The sequence below is a fragment of the Lepidochelys kempii genome, chromosome 5 (genome assembly GCF_965140265.1).
Source record: "Lepidochelys kempii isolate rLepKem1 chromosome 5, rLepKem1.hap2, whole genome shotgun sequence".
In the NCBI taxonomy this organism is placed as follows: Eukaryota; Metazoa; Chordata; order Testudines; family Cheloniidae; genus Lepidochelys; species Lepidochelys kempii.
In genome coordinates, this window is record NC_133260.1 from 100,818,326 (window position 1) to 100,832,938 (window position 14,613).

Below are 14,613 nucleotides of genomic sequence, written 5' to 3' on the forward strand. Positions count from 1 at the left end.
TCTTTCTGTCACTAGAACCATTGGAAAACCAGACAATGCCCTAAACAGAGACACCCACAACAGGTTCAGTTTAATGCACAGATACTCATAATAAATACACATAATGACCATATACACATGCACAAAATCCATCAAATTGCTGGCACAGCCAGTGAAGAAAAAATTGTTTTTGCAGTAGGACCAGGAGAAATTTTTCCGGGTCCTGTGCCATTCTAGGATGCCATTCCATCTATTTTATAAATGGCAAGCAGCTTACCCATCCCCTCAGAACGAGTTTGGCCTACTGTTTTTGCTACTGAAACTCTGATATTTCATAACACAGGTTACGTGGCACCCAGAGCTTAAAGGTCACCTATTCAAATTTGAACTTTTGAGGGTCCATGGTCAATTATGCCAGGGAATTAATTTGCCGAGTCTTCCTACGACTGAATAAAGAGGTTGGTGCCCAATATCCCACAAGAGAATAAGCAGATTTAAGGTTCTATGGAAAACATTGTTACTGGATTTCTTACCAGTGCCAAAGCTTTCTTCTCCACAAAGTGAGCATCGTCCAGAATCCATAAGATTTGAAAAAAACCTCCAGCCTGTTGGTGTTTCATACACAGGGACTTTCAGTGCCTTTGCCACCCTAAAACAATAAAATACCATGATTAAGACTGTGCATTCACTTAGATGTGGATGTAAGATTTCACAACAATTGCTACAGGGGAGTGATGTTCTGGGTCTTACCATACCTCAAACACATTTAGAAATGGACTTTGATGTAAACAAAAGGGAATGACTGCACAAAGGACCCTTGAGTGGAATTTATTTCACCCAGAGCTTGGTTGTGTTAACCCTCTGGGCACCATGCAAAGTTTGTCTTTATTTGTGTATTTATGGGAAACTCAGTCTGAGGAGCTTTATTAGTGCCCTGATTTTTTGTCAGGGCGTAATGGTTAGTCACAACTATAGGAATGGGCAGAGCAGTTTATTGTATGATTTTATGTGAACATTTTGTAGAGATGCCTGGAGCATGGGATGGGCATTTATTATTTTATAAATCACACTGAATAAATAAATGCTCAAACTGCCAGAAATTTTTAAAAAAATAAACTATTCCTTTATTAGCTTTCTCAAATAGAATATAAAATACATTCTCCTCCTAGGACCCAACTGAGGACTTATGAGAATTTAATGTTGCTTCTCTCTTTATTGCTAACTGTCTGCTTGTTTTCATTCTGGGTCTGGGATTTTCTGTCTACTATTTTTTAAGAAGAAGAATAGGATTTGAGAGATAGTCAAGCAATGTGACTTGCTCAATACATGGCATTATCTCTCTAGAAACACCCTCAACATACAAAGTTAGGTTCCAGTCTTTGAGACACTTAATCATAGGCATACCTACTCATGTCAGTAAAGTTATGTGCATGTTGAGTGTTTGTAGGATTGGTGCCTTACTCTGTATATTCCATTAAAAAAACCCCTGCATCTTTTTATTGCTCAAGTAATAAACACAGTTAATCTTGTGCATTATCATCTGCTTTTAGGTCCCAATCCCACAGAAGAAAGCAATGTTCAAGATTCAAACAATTCATCTTTTTTCAAATGTAGCCATATCTAGGTGAAGAAGATCATTAAGGATCTGAACTTGCAAATACCAACATGAGTGCTTAAGCTTGTAGTCAGGAGCAGTGAAATCAATGGGACTGCTCATGAAAGTCAAGTGAAGCATGTGTGTAAAGGCCTTGATGATTGGCTTTACCTAGGTTTAGCTGCACATACAAAAAGATGAGTCTCTTGTCTAGAGCAATTCTTTTTCATAAAAAAGTTAGACATAAAATCCCTTTGTTGGGCTAATACCAAAGAAGTGATCAACAAGGAGTCTCTCTGATCAAAGACCAATTATATGCTATTGAATAAATACCCTCCAATTCCTGTAACAGAGTCAGCTTCATGCAGTTCCTTGATACCAGGGAAAGAAAACAACTCCAGCCCATCCAGTGCTTTGGAGTTCCAATCTTGAGCCCCAAACTAAGGCAACAATCTGGCAGGTCCTCCATGATCTCTGGCCACCCTGTCCCCTGAGCTCTATTCAGTCCTCCAGACCACAGTCTTTATTATTAAATATTTATATTATAGTAGCACTCAAAGGTACCCATTGGGATGAGGACTCCATTGTGGCGGGTGCAGTACAAACACCGAAAGAGACAGTTCCTGTTCCTGAGGGAGGACCCTGGAGTTCAGATAGTTGTCTACTGGCACAGTTCCTGGATCCTCTCCAGGAAGCAGAGACACAAAGATCCTTTAGACAGGTTGAACAAAAAAAAAAAAAAAAAAAAGAAATATCGTCTTTAAATCCTTTCTTGCTCCAAAGGAAGAGCTGGCGGAATCTGTGGATCTCTCTTGCTCCAGGAGAAGGGAAAAGCACAGACTTAAAATCAATTTTCAACTCCCATCTTGTAGCAGAAGAGCACAAAGAGCAGTCTTTAAATTCCTTCTTGTTCACAAAGGTTAACTAGAATCCAGTACAGTCAGCCAGTCCTTGCCCTCTGACCAGCAGCCTGGCTATTGAGCCATCCCTAGCAGCTGTCTTCTCTCCCTTTATAACTGCTCCAGGTGCCTTTCTAGGAGGCTAACAAGGCCCAGCTGATTCAGAGTTCTGTCCATTAACACTTGCCGCTCCACCTAGAACCCTATGGCTTTTTACCTCTGACACATCTCTGTTCCTTTGAAGGGCAGTAGATCCAACAGCAGCCAGTGCTCCAATTGTAGGCACAGATGGCTGTCATACCCCAGCTCTTACAACTCACATGTAAATCAAAGTGATGCACTATTTTTTAAACACCACCAATCAAATTTTAAAGAGTGGATAATTTTTTGGGCAGGGATAAAAATAGATTCTTCACATCCGTAAATCGAGTATCAAAAGGTAGAATGTATAAAAAGTGCCTAAAAGTCCTACTGAAAGCAATTAGGACTGATATCCCTAAGGGCAGGTACACTTAAAAAGCTGCAGCGGTGCAGATGCACTGCTGCAGCTGTGCCATTGTAGCACCTCAGCGAAGATGCTACTATACCAACGGGAGAGCTTCTCCCATCGGCACAGTTAATCCACCTCTGTGAGAGGCAGTAGCTCTGTCAGCGGGAGTAGCCCTCCTGTCAACATAGCGCTGTCTATGTCAGGGGTTAGGTGGGTATAGCTGTGTCACTCAGGGGTGTGGATTTTTTAACACCCCTAAGCAATGTAGTTATACTGATGTAAATTTATAGTGTAGACCTGGCCTAAGTCAAACCCACCCAAAATTTCCAACTTGTTAATTGTCACCAGTTTGCTAGCAAAGAGATCCATTTACTTTTCCAAATTCCCAATTAAAAACTCATTTTTGTATTTATGAATGAAATCTCATATAAGTGTTTTTCTCGGAAGATTCTTTGATCCGTCAATGCTTAAAAAACCTGTCCAGTAAAATTAAAGGGACACTTCCAATTTTATATCTAGCCAAATTAAATATAGTTTAAAGTGTTTCAGTTACACATATGCCCCAGAACCCCCTTGCCAGATTTTATGCTTAAATAATATTTCCTATTTTTAAAAAAATATTCTCCCCTCTTGCTTTGTAGAAGAGTTACACAAAACAAGGAAAACTGACTATAAAGAAGGAAATGGAAAAACTTGGTATACACAGAGTATTGCCAAACACAAAGTAAACAAACTAAAGAGAAATATTTTGTTTCTCTCTCATCTAATTTAGTTATAGTCATTTTTGCATGTTACTTGCCACAACAGGGCTAACAAATTTCCCTTTAAATTCAACATAAACATTAAAAAAGATTCCAATCCGCATTTCTCTTCTCGATCAGATAAACACATCAGACCTCTTCCTTCTCTTCTTCCTTCCTTCAAGAGTCAAGCAAACTAAAGATAATGAACAAAGAAAAGAGACTAGAAGGGCAAATTCTCCGAGGTCCTGAATTAGAGCAGGTTGATATATGGGGGAAAAATTGTGAAAAATATAAAAATGTCTAAGCCTTTTTCATTCTGTTTCAGAATGGGTTTACTTTATTTGATATTTTCACAAAAGGTTTAATCAAACTTTTGCTTCAAAATTTTTCTTTTTGAAAATGTTAATTTTTTGGTTTTCCTATCTAACCCTTTTTCATTTTTTCCCACCTTCCTTTTCCACTTGCCACTGACAAAGGAAGTGAGGGAGGAGGGAAACAGAAAACCAAAAAGACAAAAACTGAAAGCATGGCTCCATTTTTCATTTTACAATTTTGTCAGGAAAAAAAATGAAAAGTTTGAAAAATATTTTTTCACGAAAATTTTTGACTTTTAAAAAGGGCCTCTTTTATTAAATATTTTTAATCTGAAAAACAGCAAGCAGCTTTAGCTCTGATCTTGTAAGTGATTCCATATGGGCACCTACACAGAGACTCCCAGATATCGATGGGGCTCCATGCAGGCACAGGGGTCTGTGCACATTGAGTCACCTGCAGAATCAGGGCCTAAGCTGCGCCAGGCATCGTAGCCCATGGCTTCTCCAAACAGAAACAAGACAAAACAGTCAAAATGCCCCAAGAGAGCCATTTCCCCTGAAAAAGCTTGTCCCTTCTTTCTAGAAGATAGAAACCATGCAGAATACAGCATTCAAATACACCAAGTATGCAAATCAACAATTCTTCTCTTGACATGCTTTACATTGTGATGATCACCCCAATCCTAAACTGTAAAGGTGAATTGATTAGTGTGGGTGATTAAAGCCAATGATCTTCTGACATATTTCTTCCAGCAGTCACCACCTGATGTCTGGGGTGCCCCGGCAAAGACTGGATATGAAAACCAAAAATCAATTCTTTTGGAGACATAACTTCTCCCACAAGTGACAGACTCGCTAAACCTCATCACATTTAAGTAGCACACCTGTAGCAGACAAAAGGTAAATGAATGGCCATGCTCTAATGTTTCTCAGGCACAAAAGCAACTAAAACATTGCACCTCACTGGGAAAATACTGTTACTTTTTTACTTCAGATAAAACGTAAGAATTATCCATGAAGGAGAGGGGGACTTGAACGGAAAAGGCACCAGTAGGAGGCTCGATCCTCAACTTGTTTACCCTGTGTTTGATATAGACCAAGGGTCGGCAACCTTTTAGAAGTGGTGTGCGGAGTCTTCATTTATTCACTTTAATTCAAGGTTTTGCGTGCCAGTAATACATTTTAACGTTTTTTAGAAGGTTTCTCTCTATAAGTCTATCTATTATACAACTAAACTATTGTCGTATGTAAACAAGGTTTTCAAAATGTTTAAGAAGCTTCATTTAAAATTAAATTAAAATGCTGATCTTACACCGCCGGCCCGCTCAGCCCGCTGCCAGCCTGGGGTTCCGTTCACCTAGGCCAGCAGCGGGGCCTGCGGCTGGGACCCCGGCTGGCAAGGGGCCGGCAGCCAGAGACCCAGACTGGCAGTGGGCTGAGCGGGGCCAGCAGCCAGGACCCCATACCAGCAGTGGGCTGAGCGGCTCAGCCCGCTGCTGGTCTGGGGTTCTGTCTGCCGGCTCCTGCCGGCCAGCATCCCGGCTGCTGGACCCGCTCATCCCGCTGCCGGTCTGGGGTCCCAGCCCTGTCCACATAGAGTAGCTACCTACCTTCTCCCTGGTTCTGGCCCATTCTCTTCCTCTCTCTGCACTGAGATGAGGGTGGGAGTGCACTGAGAACAGGGCTGGGGGTGAAGGAGCAGGCTGGGGGTTGGGGTGCAGGGTCTGGCCAGGAGCTAGAATGAGGGAGGGGGCTCAGGGTTGGGGCAGGAGGTTTGGGTATGGAGCACTTACCTGGGCAGCTCCCATTTGGTGCAAGGGGTGCAAGTGGGAAGGTGTGTGTGTGTGCAGGAGCTCCCGTTTGCTGCTCAGGGTGGTGGTGGGGATGTGGGGGGTGCAAGAGTCAGGGCATGGGGTGTGGGGGTACTGAGGGTGTGTGAGGAGGGTGCAGAAGTCAGGGCAGGGGGCTGGGTATGTGTGGGGGATGCCGGAGTCAGGGCTGGGATTGTGAGGGGGGGGTGCAGGGGTCAGGGCAGAGGGCTGGGGGTGTGGGCTGGGGTCATGGGGGTGCTCCCAGTCCCCTGCCTGGAGTGGCTCACGGCAGGGGGCTGGAGGGGATATGCCGCTTCCACCCCCTTCCCCAAGGTCCCCGGAGCAGAGAGCATGCTGCAGCTCCGCTTTTCCCTCTCCCCCTCTGTAGCAAGGGCCGTCAGCCGATTGGCCACAGGGAGGGAGAGAAGGAGGGGCAGGAACCCTGCACGCTGGGGGAAGAGGCAAGCTTGCCTGCCCTACAAGGAGAGAGCGGTGGGTGGAGAAGAGTGGGCTGGGCTGGGCGGGATTTTTAATTGCATGCTGCTGTCCCCGGCAGACAGCAGCATGCCGTTAAAAATTGGCTTGCGTGCAGTCTTTGGCACTCGTGCCATAGGTTGCCGACCCCTGATCTAGACACTGAGCTTCTTGGAGCAGAACTACGCCTTTCTTTGTTTGTACAGCACTACCCACACTGATGGCCTTTAAAATATACCATCATATGAAGCAGATTATATCATACAGAGCTGAACAGGTGGCCACTTAGGTCAGCAGAAGATCAGGAACAGAAAAACATTTAAACTCTGTTTACTGTGACAATAACTATGGGCTAGGAAGGGCAGATGTTCCCGATTTGCTAAGAGCAGAAAAATCTCTTGAGGCAGCCCTAACAATATCCCAAAGCACTACTGTGCTTGCAAATGTTTCCAAGGTCTTGTGTCCCCACAGCTGACAGTGTTTGGGGACAGGAAATTCTCTCACTTGTGCTATTCCAAATTCCCTGACCCTGGGAGGATCACGTTAGTCCTTCACAAAGGATGAACTGCTTCCAAGACCCCTCTCAACCACCAGCACAAGTTTCCAGGGGTTGTTATGCTAGTTCAGACATTTCCATTCACCAGGCCAGCATTGCAAATAAAGATGCTGATTTTGTTGGCCTTACTTTTATTTTAAACCAAGCCTCTAAAACAAAAAAACCTTAAGTATAATAATAAGTTTATGGTGCGAAATGCTAGATTTGTTTCCTAAAGCTTTTTTTCCCTCCTGGTCTTGACTGGCTTGAAAGGAGATAAAGAGGTATAAATAAAAATCTATATCAGATTTTGTTTTTTCTGTTTCACTGTATTAAAGAAGAAAGAGTTAGACAGTGTTAGGTTAATGAGGCAACATGAGCGAGTGGATAAGGAAGTAGCCTAGGGGCCAGCAGCTTTGAGTCCTAATCCTAGCCATTCTGTGTGATTTGGGGCAAGTCACTCCACCTTTCTGGCTCTCTTTTTTTCCTCCCACCTGTTGTATATCTAATCTATGTAGACTGTAAACTCTTCAGAGCAGAGAGTGTCTCACTATGTTACTTAGCACAATAGGGCCTCGATTCCAAATGGGCATTTAGCGGCCACTATAATACAAATAATAATGTTCAAAATAAATCTCCCCTATCTTAGAGCTACAAAAGGAGAATAAAGAGATGAGCTTCAATGTTAAGTATCAGAGTAACAGCCGTGTTAGTCTGTATTTGCAAAAAGAAAAGGAGTACTTGTGGCATTTTAGAGACTAACCAATTTATTTGAGCATATGCTTTCATGACCTACAGCTCACTTCATCGGATGCATACTATGGAAACTGCAGAAGACATTATATACACAGAGACCATGAAACAATACCTCCTCCCACCCCACTCTCCTGCTGGTAATAGCTTATCCAAAGTGACCACTCTCCCTACAATGTGCATGATAATCAAGGTGGGCCATTTCCAGCACAAATCCAGGTTTTCTCACCCCGCCCATCCCCTACACACACAAACTCACTCTCCTGCTGGTAATAGCTCATCCAAACTGACCACTCTCCTTACAATGTGTATGATAATCAAGGTGGGCCATTTCCAGCATAAATCCAAGTTTAACCAGAACGTCTCGGGGGAAGGAGAGGGGGTTAGGAAAAAACAAGGGGAAATAGGCTACCTTGCATAATGACTTAGCCACTCCCAGTCTCTATTTAAGCCTAAATTAATAGTATCCAATTTGCAAATGAATTCCAATTAAGTATGGCTGCATTAGCTTTGGAAGACCATGACACACTGCTAATAATGCATGGCTATAGCTTCATCAAAGGGTTGGGAACGTGTAGCTCGCAGCATCCGTGGGAGTTCAATCCCTGTGCATTGCGATGAGAATATGCCTTTTAGACAGCACAGCTTTGAAGAAATGTGGAACTCATGAGTGTAATTTGTTTCCACTGGTGGACCTTAACTTATGTTAAAAAATTAAAGTTCTGATGATTCTGGAGGTCTTTCAAAAACATTTTTGAATACCACTTTTGCAGTGACTACAGATTCCTTCAGAAAAGTACAAAGCTCTTCAATGTAGTCTTTTATCTTTTGCTGTTCACCTCAGAAACAGAGCACATTTCTGGCATCCAATATCTATTTTCAGATTTGCTGTGTAGCTTCAAATCTGCCGTAAAATGGTCCCATTTTCCACATCCTTGTGTGCTGTCCTCTAAGGGCTGAAGTTCAGAATTATGAAAGGCATAGTGAAACCTGAGCAGCCTCTCCTTTTTCCACTGTCACTTCATGGAGTTAAAGGGCAGTGAAGTGAGAGCCCATAAAATAAGAAACGTATCTTTATGCAACATATAGCCAGCTGATGGAAATGACTGCTCCAAAACCCATATATTAAATTCTTAGAAGAAGCCACACAAAAGTTTCTTAACTGCAGTAAAGAGAGCGCATCAAAATCCCCATCAAAAGGGGAATAACATGTTCAACAGATTTAGCAAATAAGAATGCAAAACAGGAAAATATTTATAGAGGAAGGAAACAAATATTTGCTGTCCAGGAAGTTATTGAACATTCAGAGCCAGAGAACACAATGATCAGAGGAGAAAATTTCCATTGCTTCCACCCCTGCAAATTAATCACTATGAGGAGATGATCAAGACAAGAACTGCGGCTGGTTCTCCTACAGAGCAGAATTAGAACATTTATTACGACATACCAAAAATGTTTTTTCCCTGAGTTACAAGGTATGCACATCTGCTAACCAGTCAATCTGCATGCAACTACACAGGCAGAACTACATCCGTCAGCCACTGACAGGGGTGAGCATGGCCAGCTGTACTGAAAAGCCTGTCAGTTGAGACAGCTTCCATAGCAAAGAATACTATCCCCTGTGGACTGAAACTTGCTAATAAGCTTAGAAGCACTATAGCAATAAACTGAATTCCTACAGCAGAGCATAACTTCATGAATCAATTTGAAAGAACCAAACAGGACTTTTTATCCTACTGGCCAAAGAAATACTCCAAACAAGGGAGGTTCAGACCCCTGGACCTTTCAACTTAAGAGAACGGAAACTGTCACTAACTCAAGGTAAGTGTTCCTATTCTCTTCCACCTACAAAGTCCACAGATCTGTTAACCAATGGGAATTATATAGCAGTGTGCTTTCATGGAGTCAAACAGAACTATATAAAGAGTTTTAAAATTCCTTTTCTACTGATGGGTCACCGCACTGTGATGCATCCTCCCACCAAAGGCAAATTGCAAAATTTTGAGATTATGTGAATGGATGACCAGGTGGCTGTCCTACAGATATTATGCTATGGAGGACAAGAATTCTTTGCCCAGGGGGGTGTGACCACTCTCAATGAGGCGGCTTTGATGCTGGCTGCTAGAGAGATTCTGGCTTGTAGCCTTCATGCCTGGATGCACCGTTTCATCCATCTTGAAGCTCTTTTCTTAAGATACTGGATGGTAGAAAATGAATAGAGTGTTGGACTTACAAAAAACCTGTGTGTGGCAGATGTAGCGCTTGAGGGGTGCTATCAACATCCAACGTACACCCGAGTTTCTCTCTTGGGTGTGATGGCTCTGGACAAAAAGAGGGGAGCATGATCTGTCTGTGCAATAAACTGAGTTAATTTTTGGGATACAGGCTGGACCTGTTCAAAGAACAACTATATCATTGTGGAACGTGCAGTACTGTTCCTGAAAAGAGAGGACCCCAAGCTCTAACACATTCTGGAAGGTGGCAATGGCTATCAGGAGGGACACCTGGATGGAGAGGAAATACACAGACACCTTCCTGATGGGCTCAAAGGGATGCAGAGCCCCCCTGTCTGCGGACGAAAGTATGCTATTTAGTGCAGCCACTTGACATTTTAACAGTGAAACTGTGTCACCCTGGATCTGGCCCTCCTGCAAGAGCTCCAAGATCTGCAATACAAATGGCGTAGGAGGAGAGAAACTATATTTCTCGTTCTATGGCTTGAACTTCCACCAAGTGCCAGAGTCAGAAGGAATTGTGGAAGTTTTTCTAGATGCCAGCAGAGTGACTATTATGCCTTCCTCGTATCCCCTCTCATGCAAGACTGCTCAAAAGCCAGGCAGGTAGCCTCAGGTACTGTGGCTCTGGTCCCTGGGAGAGCAGATACTGTCTTAAAGGGGGGACAGTGGGGTCAGAGTGACCCACATTGAGGGGACTAAAAAAACCAGAGCCTCCTTGGCCAGTAAAGGGCTACTAATACTAATAGCACCCTTTCCCTCCGGATCTTCTGGATAGTTCTGGGTAGCAGGAGGAGATGAGGAAAGGTGTAGGCGGCTTACTGGCCGCCTCTGGGAGACAGCATCTGCGCCTATTACCCTTGGGTCCTTCTGTAGGGAGAAAAAGGAGGGCACCTTGCAGTGATGTGAGATGCAAATAGGTCAATGAGTGGATTCCTGAATTTCCTCACGAGGAACTGAAACAGAGAAGGGACATTCATGGCCAAAATCTTTCCTTTTAGAAAATATTTTGTTGTGCAGCAGGAGTTCTACAAAACCTTCCTGCAGCTAGGGAGGTAGAATAAAAAACTGTCAGGCCCTTTGGTTCAGTTGGCCACTCCCTCTCTTATCAGTCACTGAAAGGAAGGATGGCCCAGTGGTTAGAACACTACCTTAGAAGACTCAGTTACAATTGCCTTCTCCAGCACAGACTTCCTGCGGGACCTTGGGCAAGCAATTTAGTTTGTGTGTGCCTCAGTTCCCCAGCTGTATAATGGGGAAAACAACTCTGCCCTACCTAACAGGGATGTCATGAGGAGAAACACATTAAGGACTGTGACGCCTCAGATACTACAGTGATTGGGGGAGAAGGACTAGGTAAGTCCCTTAGATAGGTAGGTAGGCAGGTCTGGTTTTGCCTCTATAGCCGCATGCAGACTGAAAGCCCATTGGTTAATGGCTCTGTGGACTTTGTAAATGAAAGAGAAAATTTTATGACCATTAATAACACGTGTAGCCATGCAATCTAATGACACTGGTAATAAAACCATGGACTAGTTCAGACAAGCTGTCAAACGTGCAGACCCACATCAGGAGGGGTCTACCCCATCCCAGAGAGGTTGCCTTGCTAGTGCAATGTTTACTTCTATATGCTACAGTGCTGGGTTTCATTCTGAGAGCTTTTCAGAGATAACAAGTTGAGTGTCCTGGAGAATCAGGCTGTCTCCCATTTTACCACAGCCCCCTTGATCACAGGGCATATATGGCAAACTTTGCTTATTGGGAACCTTCATCCACTGCTTCCTCAGCATCCTGCCCAAAACACAGACCAACATACCAATTCTAGACACATTTTCTGTCACTCTTCCCAACTGTGGAAGACCAACCTCCCACAATCCTTGCTCAAGCTATCTGAGAACAGCAGTTTAAGGCAGAGGGGTGTGGGGATAAATTTGCAAGCTGAATCTTGGGGCCTGCCTTTGGATGGATTCAGTTGCATGGTTACACAGGGGGCCCAAATTTGCTTGAAATGGCCCTAAAGCTGATGTTTCTGGGCATAAAATGACTACCTACCAGAGAGTCAGGAAGAAATTCCCCACATTTATATCCCCATCCTTAAATAGGGTGTATTGGAAACACTTTTCTGGATATGTTTAGTTGTTAGCTGTTGCTGCCTTCCAGTCCCAAATGTTGTCCACTGTGTTATCCACACCACAGGTCTCGTTCTTTGTTCTACTCTAGTTCCTATCTGCTAATAAGCCACAAGTAGAGAGCTGATGGGAGTGAAGTAAGCCGGTGGCAAGGCAGACCAACGAAGAAAATATGAATACAGAGATATGAGAGGGGAAGAGGGCAAGAAAGTAAGGGAAACAGGAAACAAAAGAGGGAAGTTGAAAGGTACAGAACAAAGCGTGGAAGAAGAGGAGAGAAAGTTCAGATCAAAAAGTGGGAGAGGTAAAAGGGACACACAGAAGAAAGAAGATAGAAACAGGAGGGTGGAAAATATCTTGCATCACATTCATAACTCGAGGTGTCTGTGTGCCATATAGCAGCACTAGGAGCTTGAGAGATATGCCCTGAATCGTAGTTTTGATCCTACTGGAGATGATTTTCGCAAATGCAGATGGAGAGCCAAAGTGAAAGGCAATGTAAGTTACACATCAGAATGAGTTTAGCTTGGCATAATTTACATACCGAGTGGGTAGAAGGGTGGAGCATTAAATCAGGAAAAGCAACTGATAAGACAGCATAAGAAGGTTACTTTCCTTGTTCCAACTCTACCCTTCTATCCCTCTGGTGTGTAAATTGCACCAACTTACTGATGTGTAACACACACCGTCATTTATGCCACACGTTGCGTATGACCCTAAAAGCCTGAACTGGCAAAATGCTACAAACCAGCCCCTCTTTTGTCAGTCAAAGCAGAGATCATAAAGATAATCCATTTTGGTTTTATGGTGAAAGTATTCTCTTGCAGTGAGTATCTAGAGTGGCTTGAGCCCAAATATCCCATTTTAAACAAAAAGTATCAAATAATGATACATTACTCTGTAAAATAATCAGAAATAACATTCTGATAGGTCCCAATTCAGCACAGTTCTTTAGCATGAGATTAGTCCCACTGAAGTCAATGGGGCTACTCACATGCTTAAAGTTAGGCATGCATTTCATTACTTTGCTGAAGTGGGGCCATAATTGGGCCCATTCCAACCCCTTGGTCCAAAAGTTAGTTCGGAATTTGGAAGTTCAAGCACATTTGTATTTAGATTTTTTTTTTATACCAAAGGTTAATTTTCCTTGTCAGCTTGACCTGAAGCCACTCTATTCATGAATAGCAGAACCCTTGATTTTACCTTGTGTATATGCTCTGTGGGTATGAATTGTTTAAAAGGAATACAACAAAATTGGGAGTATTCTGGTTAATGTCTTCTCAGACACATAATGGGATAGACTTCAAACGCTTATTCTCACTCGTCTTGTTTCTACCTAAATGTTCACTACATCAGTAAGACTCCACTATGAAGTTTTCCTTAGATATCTGCATGAAGTATTTGTTAGCTCTTGCTGAACAGGGGGAGAGAGCCTTTACATACTGGACCTAAATTGTATGAAGACTATCACCCTAATTATAGTGATTTAAGAATCAAGGCTATTTTACATTAACCTAAATCTGCACCCAGTACACTGTAATAATAATCACAGAAGAAAAATATTCTGAAACAAAGTGACATTTACATTTGACAGTAACATACATTTTTGCAACAAATTAAACCTAAACAAGCAGCTTTTTCATGGGGAAGGTAATAAAAGCCGGTTAAAATATGAATAAAACCTATTGTAAAGTTGTACAGCAGAAGGGCTAGTATTGTCTCAGCCTAGCTTGATAAGTCTTCAAATGTTTTATGAAATTAAATACAAACAGAACCATATCAGGCATATGGGAGAAGGGGCTCAAGATACTTATTCATTAGGAAAAGGCATCCCTGAAGATTTGAATGCCAAGACAGAGCTGTAGATTCTGACTTCTGTTACACTGGGGTAACGCCACTGAAGGCAGATGAAGTTACTCGGTAATAATGGAGATCAGAATCTAGTCTGGAAAATTTGATACTGGAGAATGATTTTTAATGGCGAATTCTGATTGCTACCAAAAGGGGAACAGGCTGATATGGAAACAGTGCTTGTCCTCCTTCATCAGCAATTAGCTGGACCCTTTATTTTACAATCACCCATCCACTTATGCCAAATATTCTTCTTCTTTGGGTTTCATGGCCATACACAGGGCATGTAACTGGCATGATGCAGGGGGGACGGAAGCGTGGAGGTGGGAAATACATATTCAACATTATTTTGTTCTGGTATAAGAAATACAAATATAGTCCCGCTTAAACTGAGAAACCAGATCAACTTCCATTGAAAGTATTTCTCATTTTATTTACACGGGGTAATGAAAACTGACATCTTTCTCTCACACTTTGCTGCCCATTGGAGACAACAGATCATATTACATGGAAAGAACTACAAACGGCCTATGCGCAGACTGGGCCTGAGCAGGCTCTCATTTACTTTGGGTTTGCACTGACATAATTTTTCAAACTTCAGACTCCTGATTTTTATGGGTGAACATCCAAGGAGAATCTGGTCTAATGTATTTTTTATGCAGCCATAAAAAAAACTGTAGAGAACACACATAACTCATACATCACAAATGACAGGGACTAAGCTAACGTTCTTGGAGCCCCATTAAAATTTGACGACTTCTCAAAATAAACCACTGTCAATTCTTATCAGTCAGCTGGATCCCTGAC

The 14,613-nt window shown here is 42.7% G+C and overlaps 1 protein-coding gene across 1 annotated transcript in view; it reads right to left on the reverse strand.

Moving 5' to 3' along the window:
* Nucleotides 1–14,613, reverse strand: part of PGM5 (phosphoglucomutase 5) — a 107,481-nt gene that overhangs the window by 41,229 nt on the left and 51,639 nt on the right. Inside the window, exon 7 of the mRNA XM_073345192.1 lies at nt 513–628. Within this exon, the coding sequence (XP_073201293.1) occupies nt 513–628 (116 nt within the window). The remainder of the gene's footprint in view (nt 1–512; nt 629–14,613) is intronic.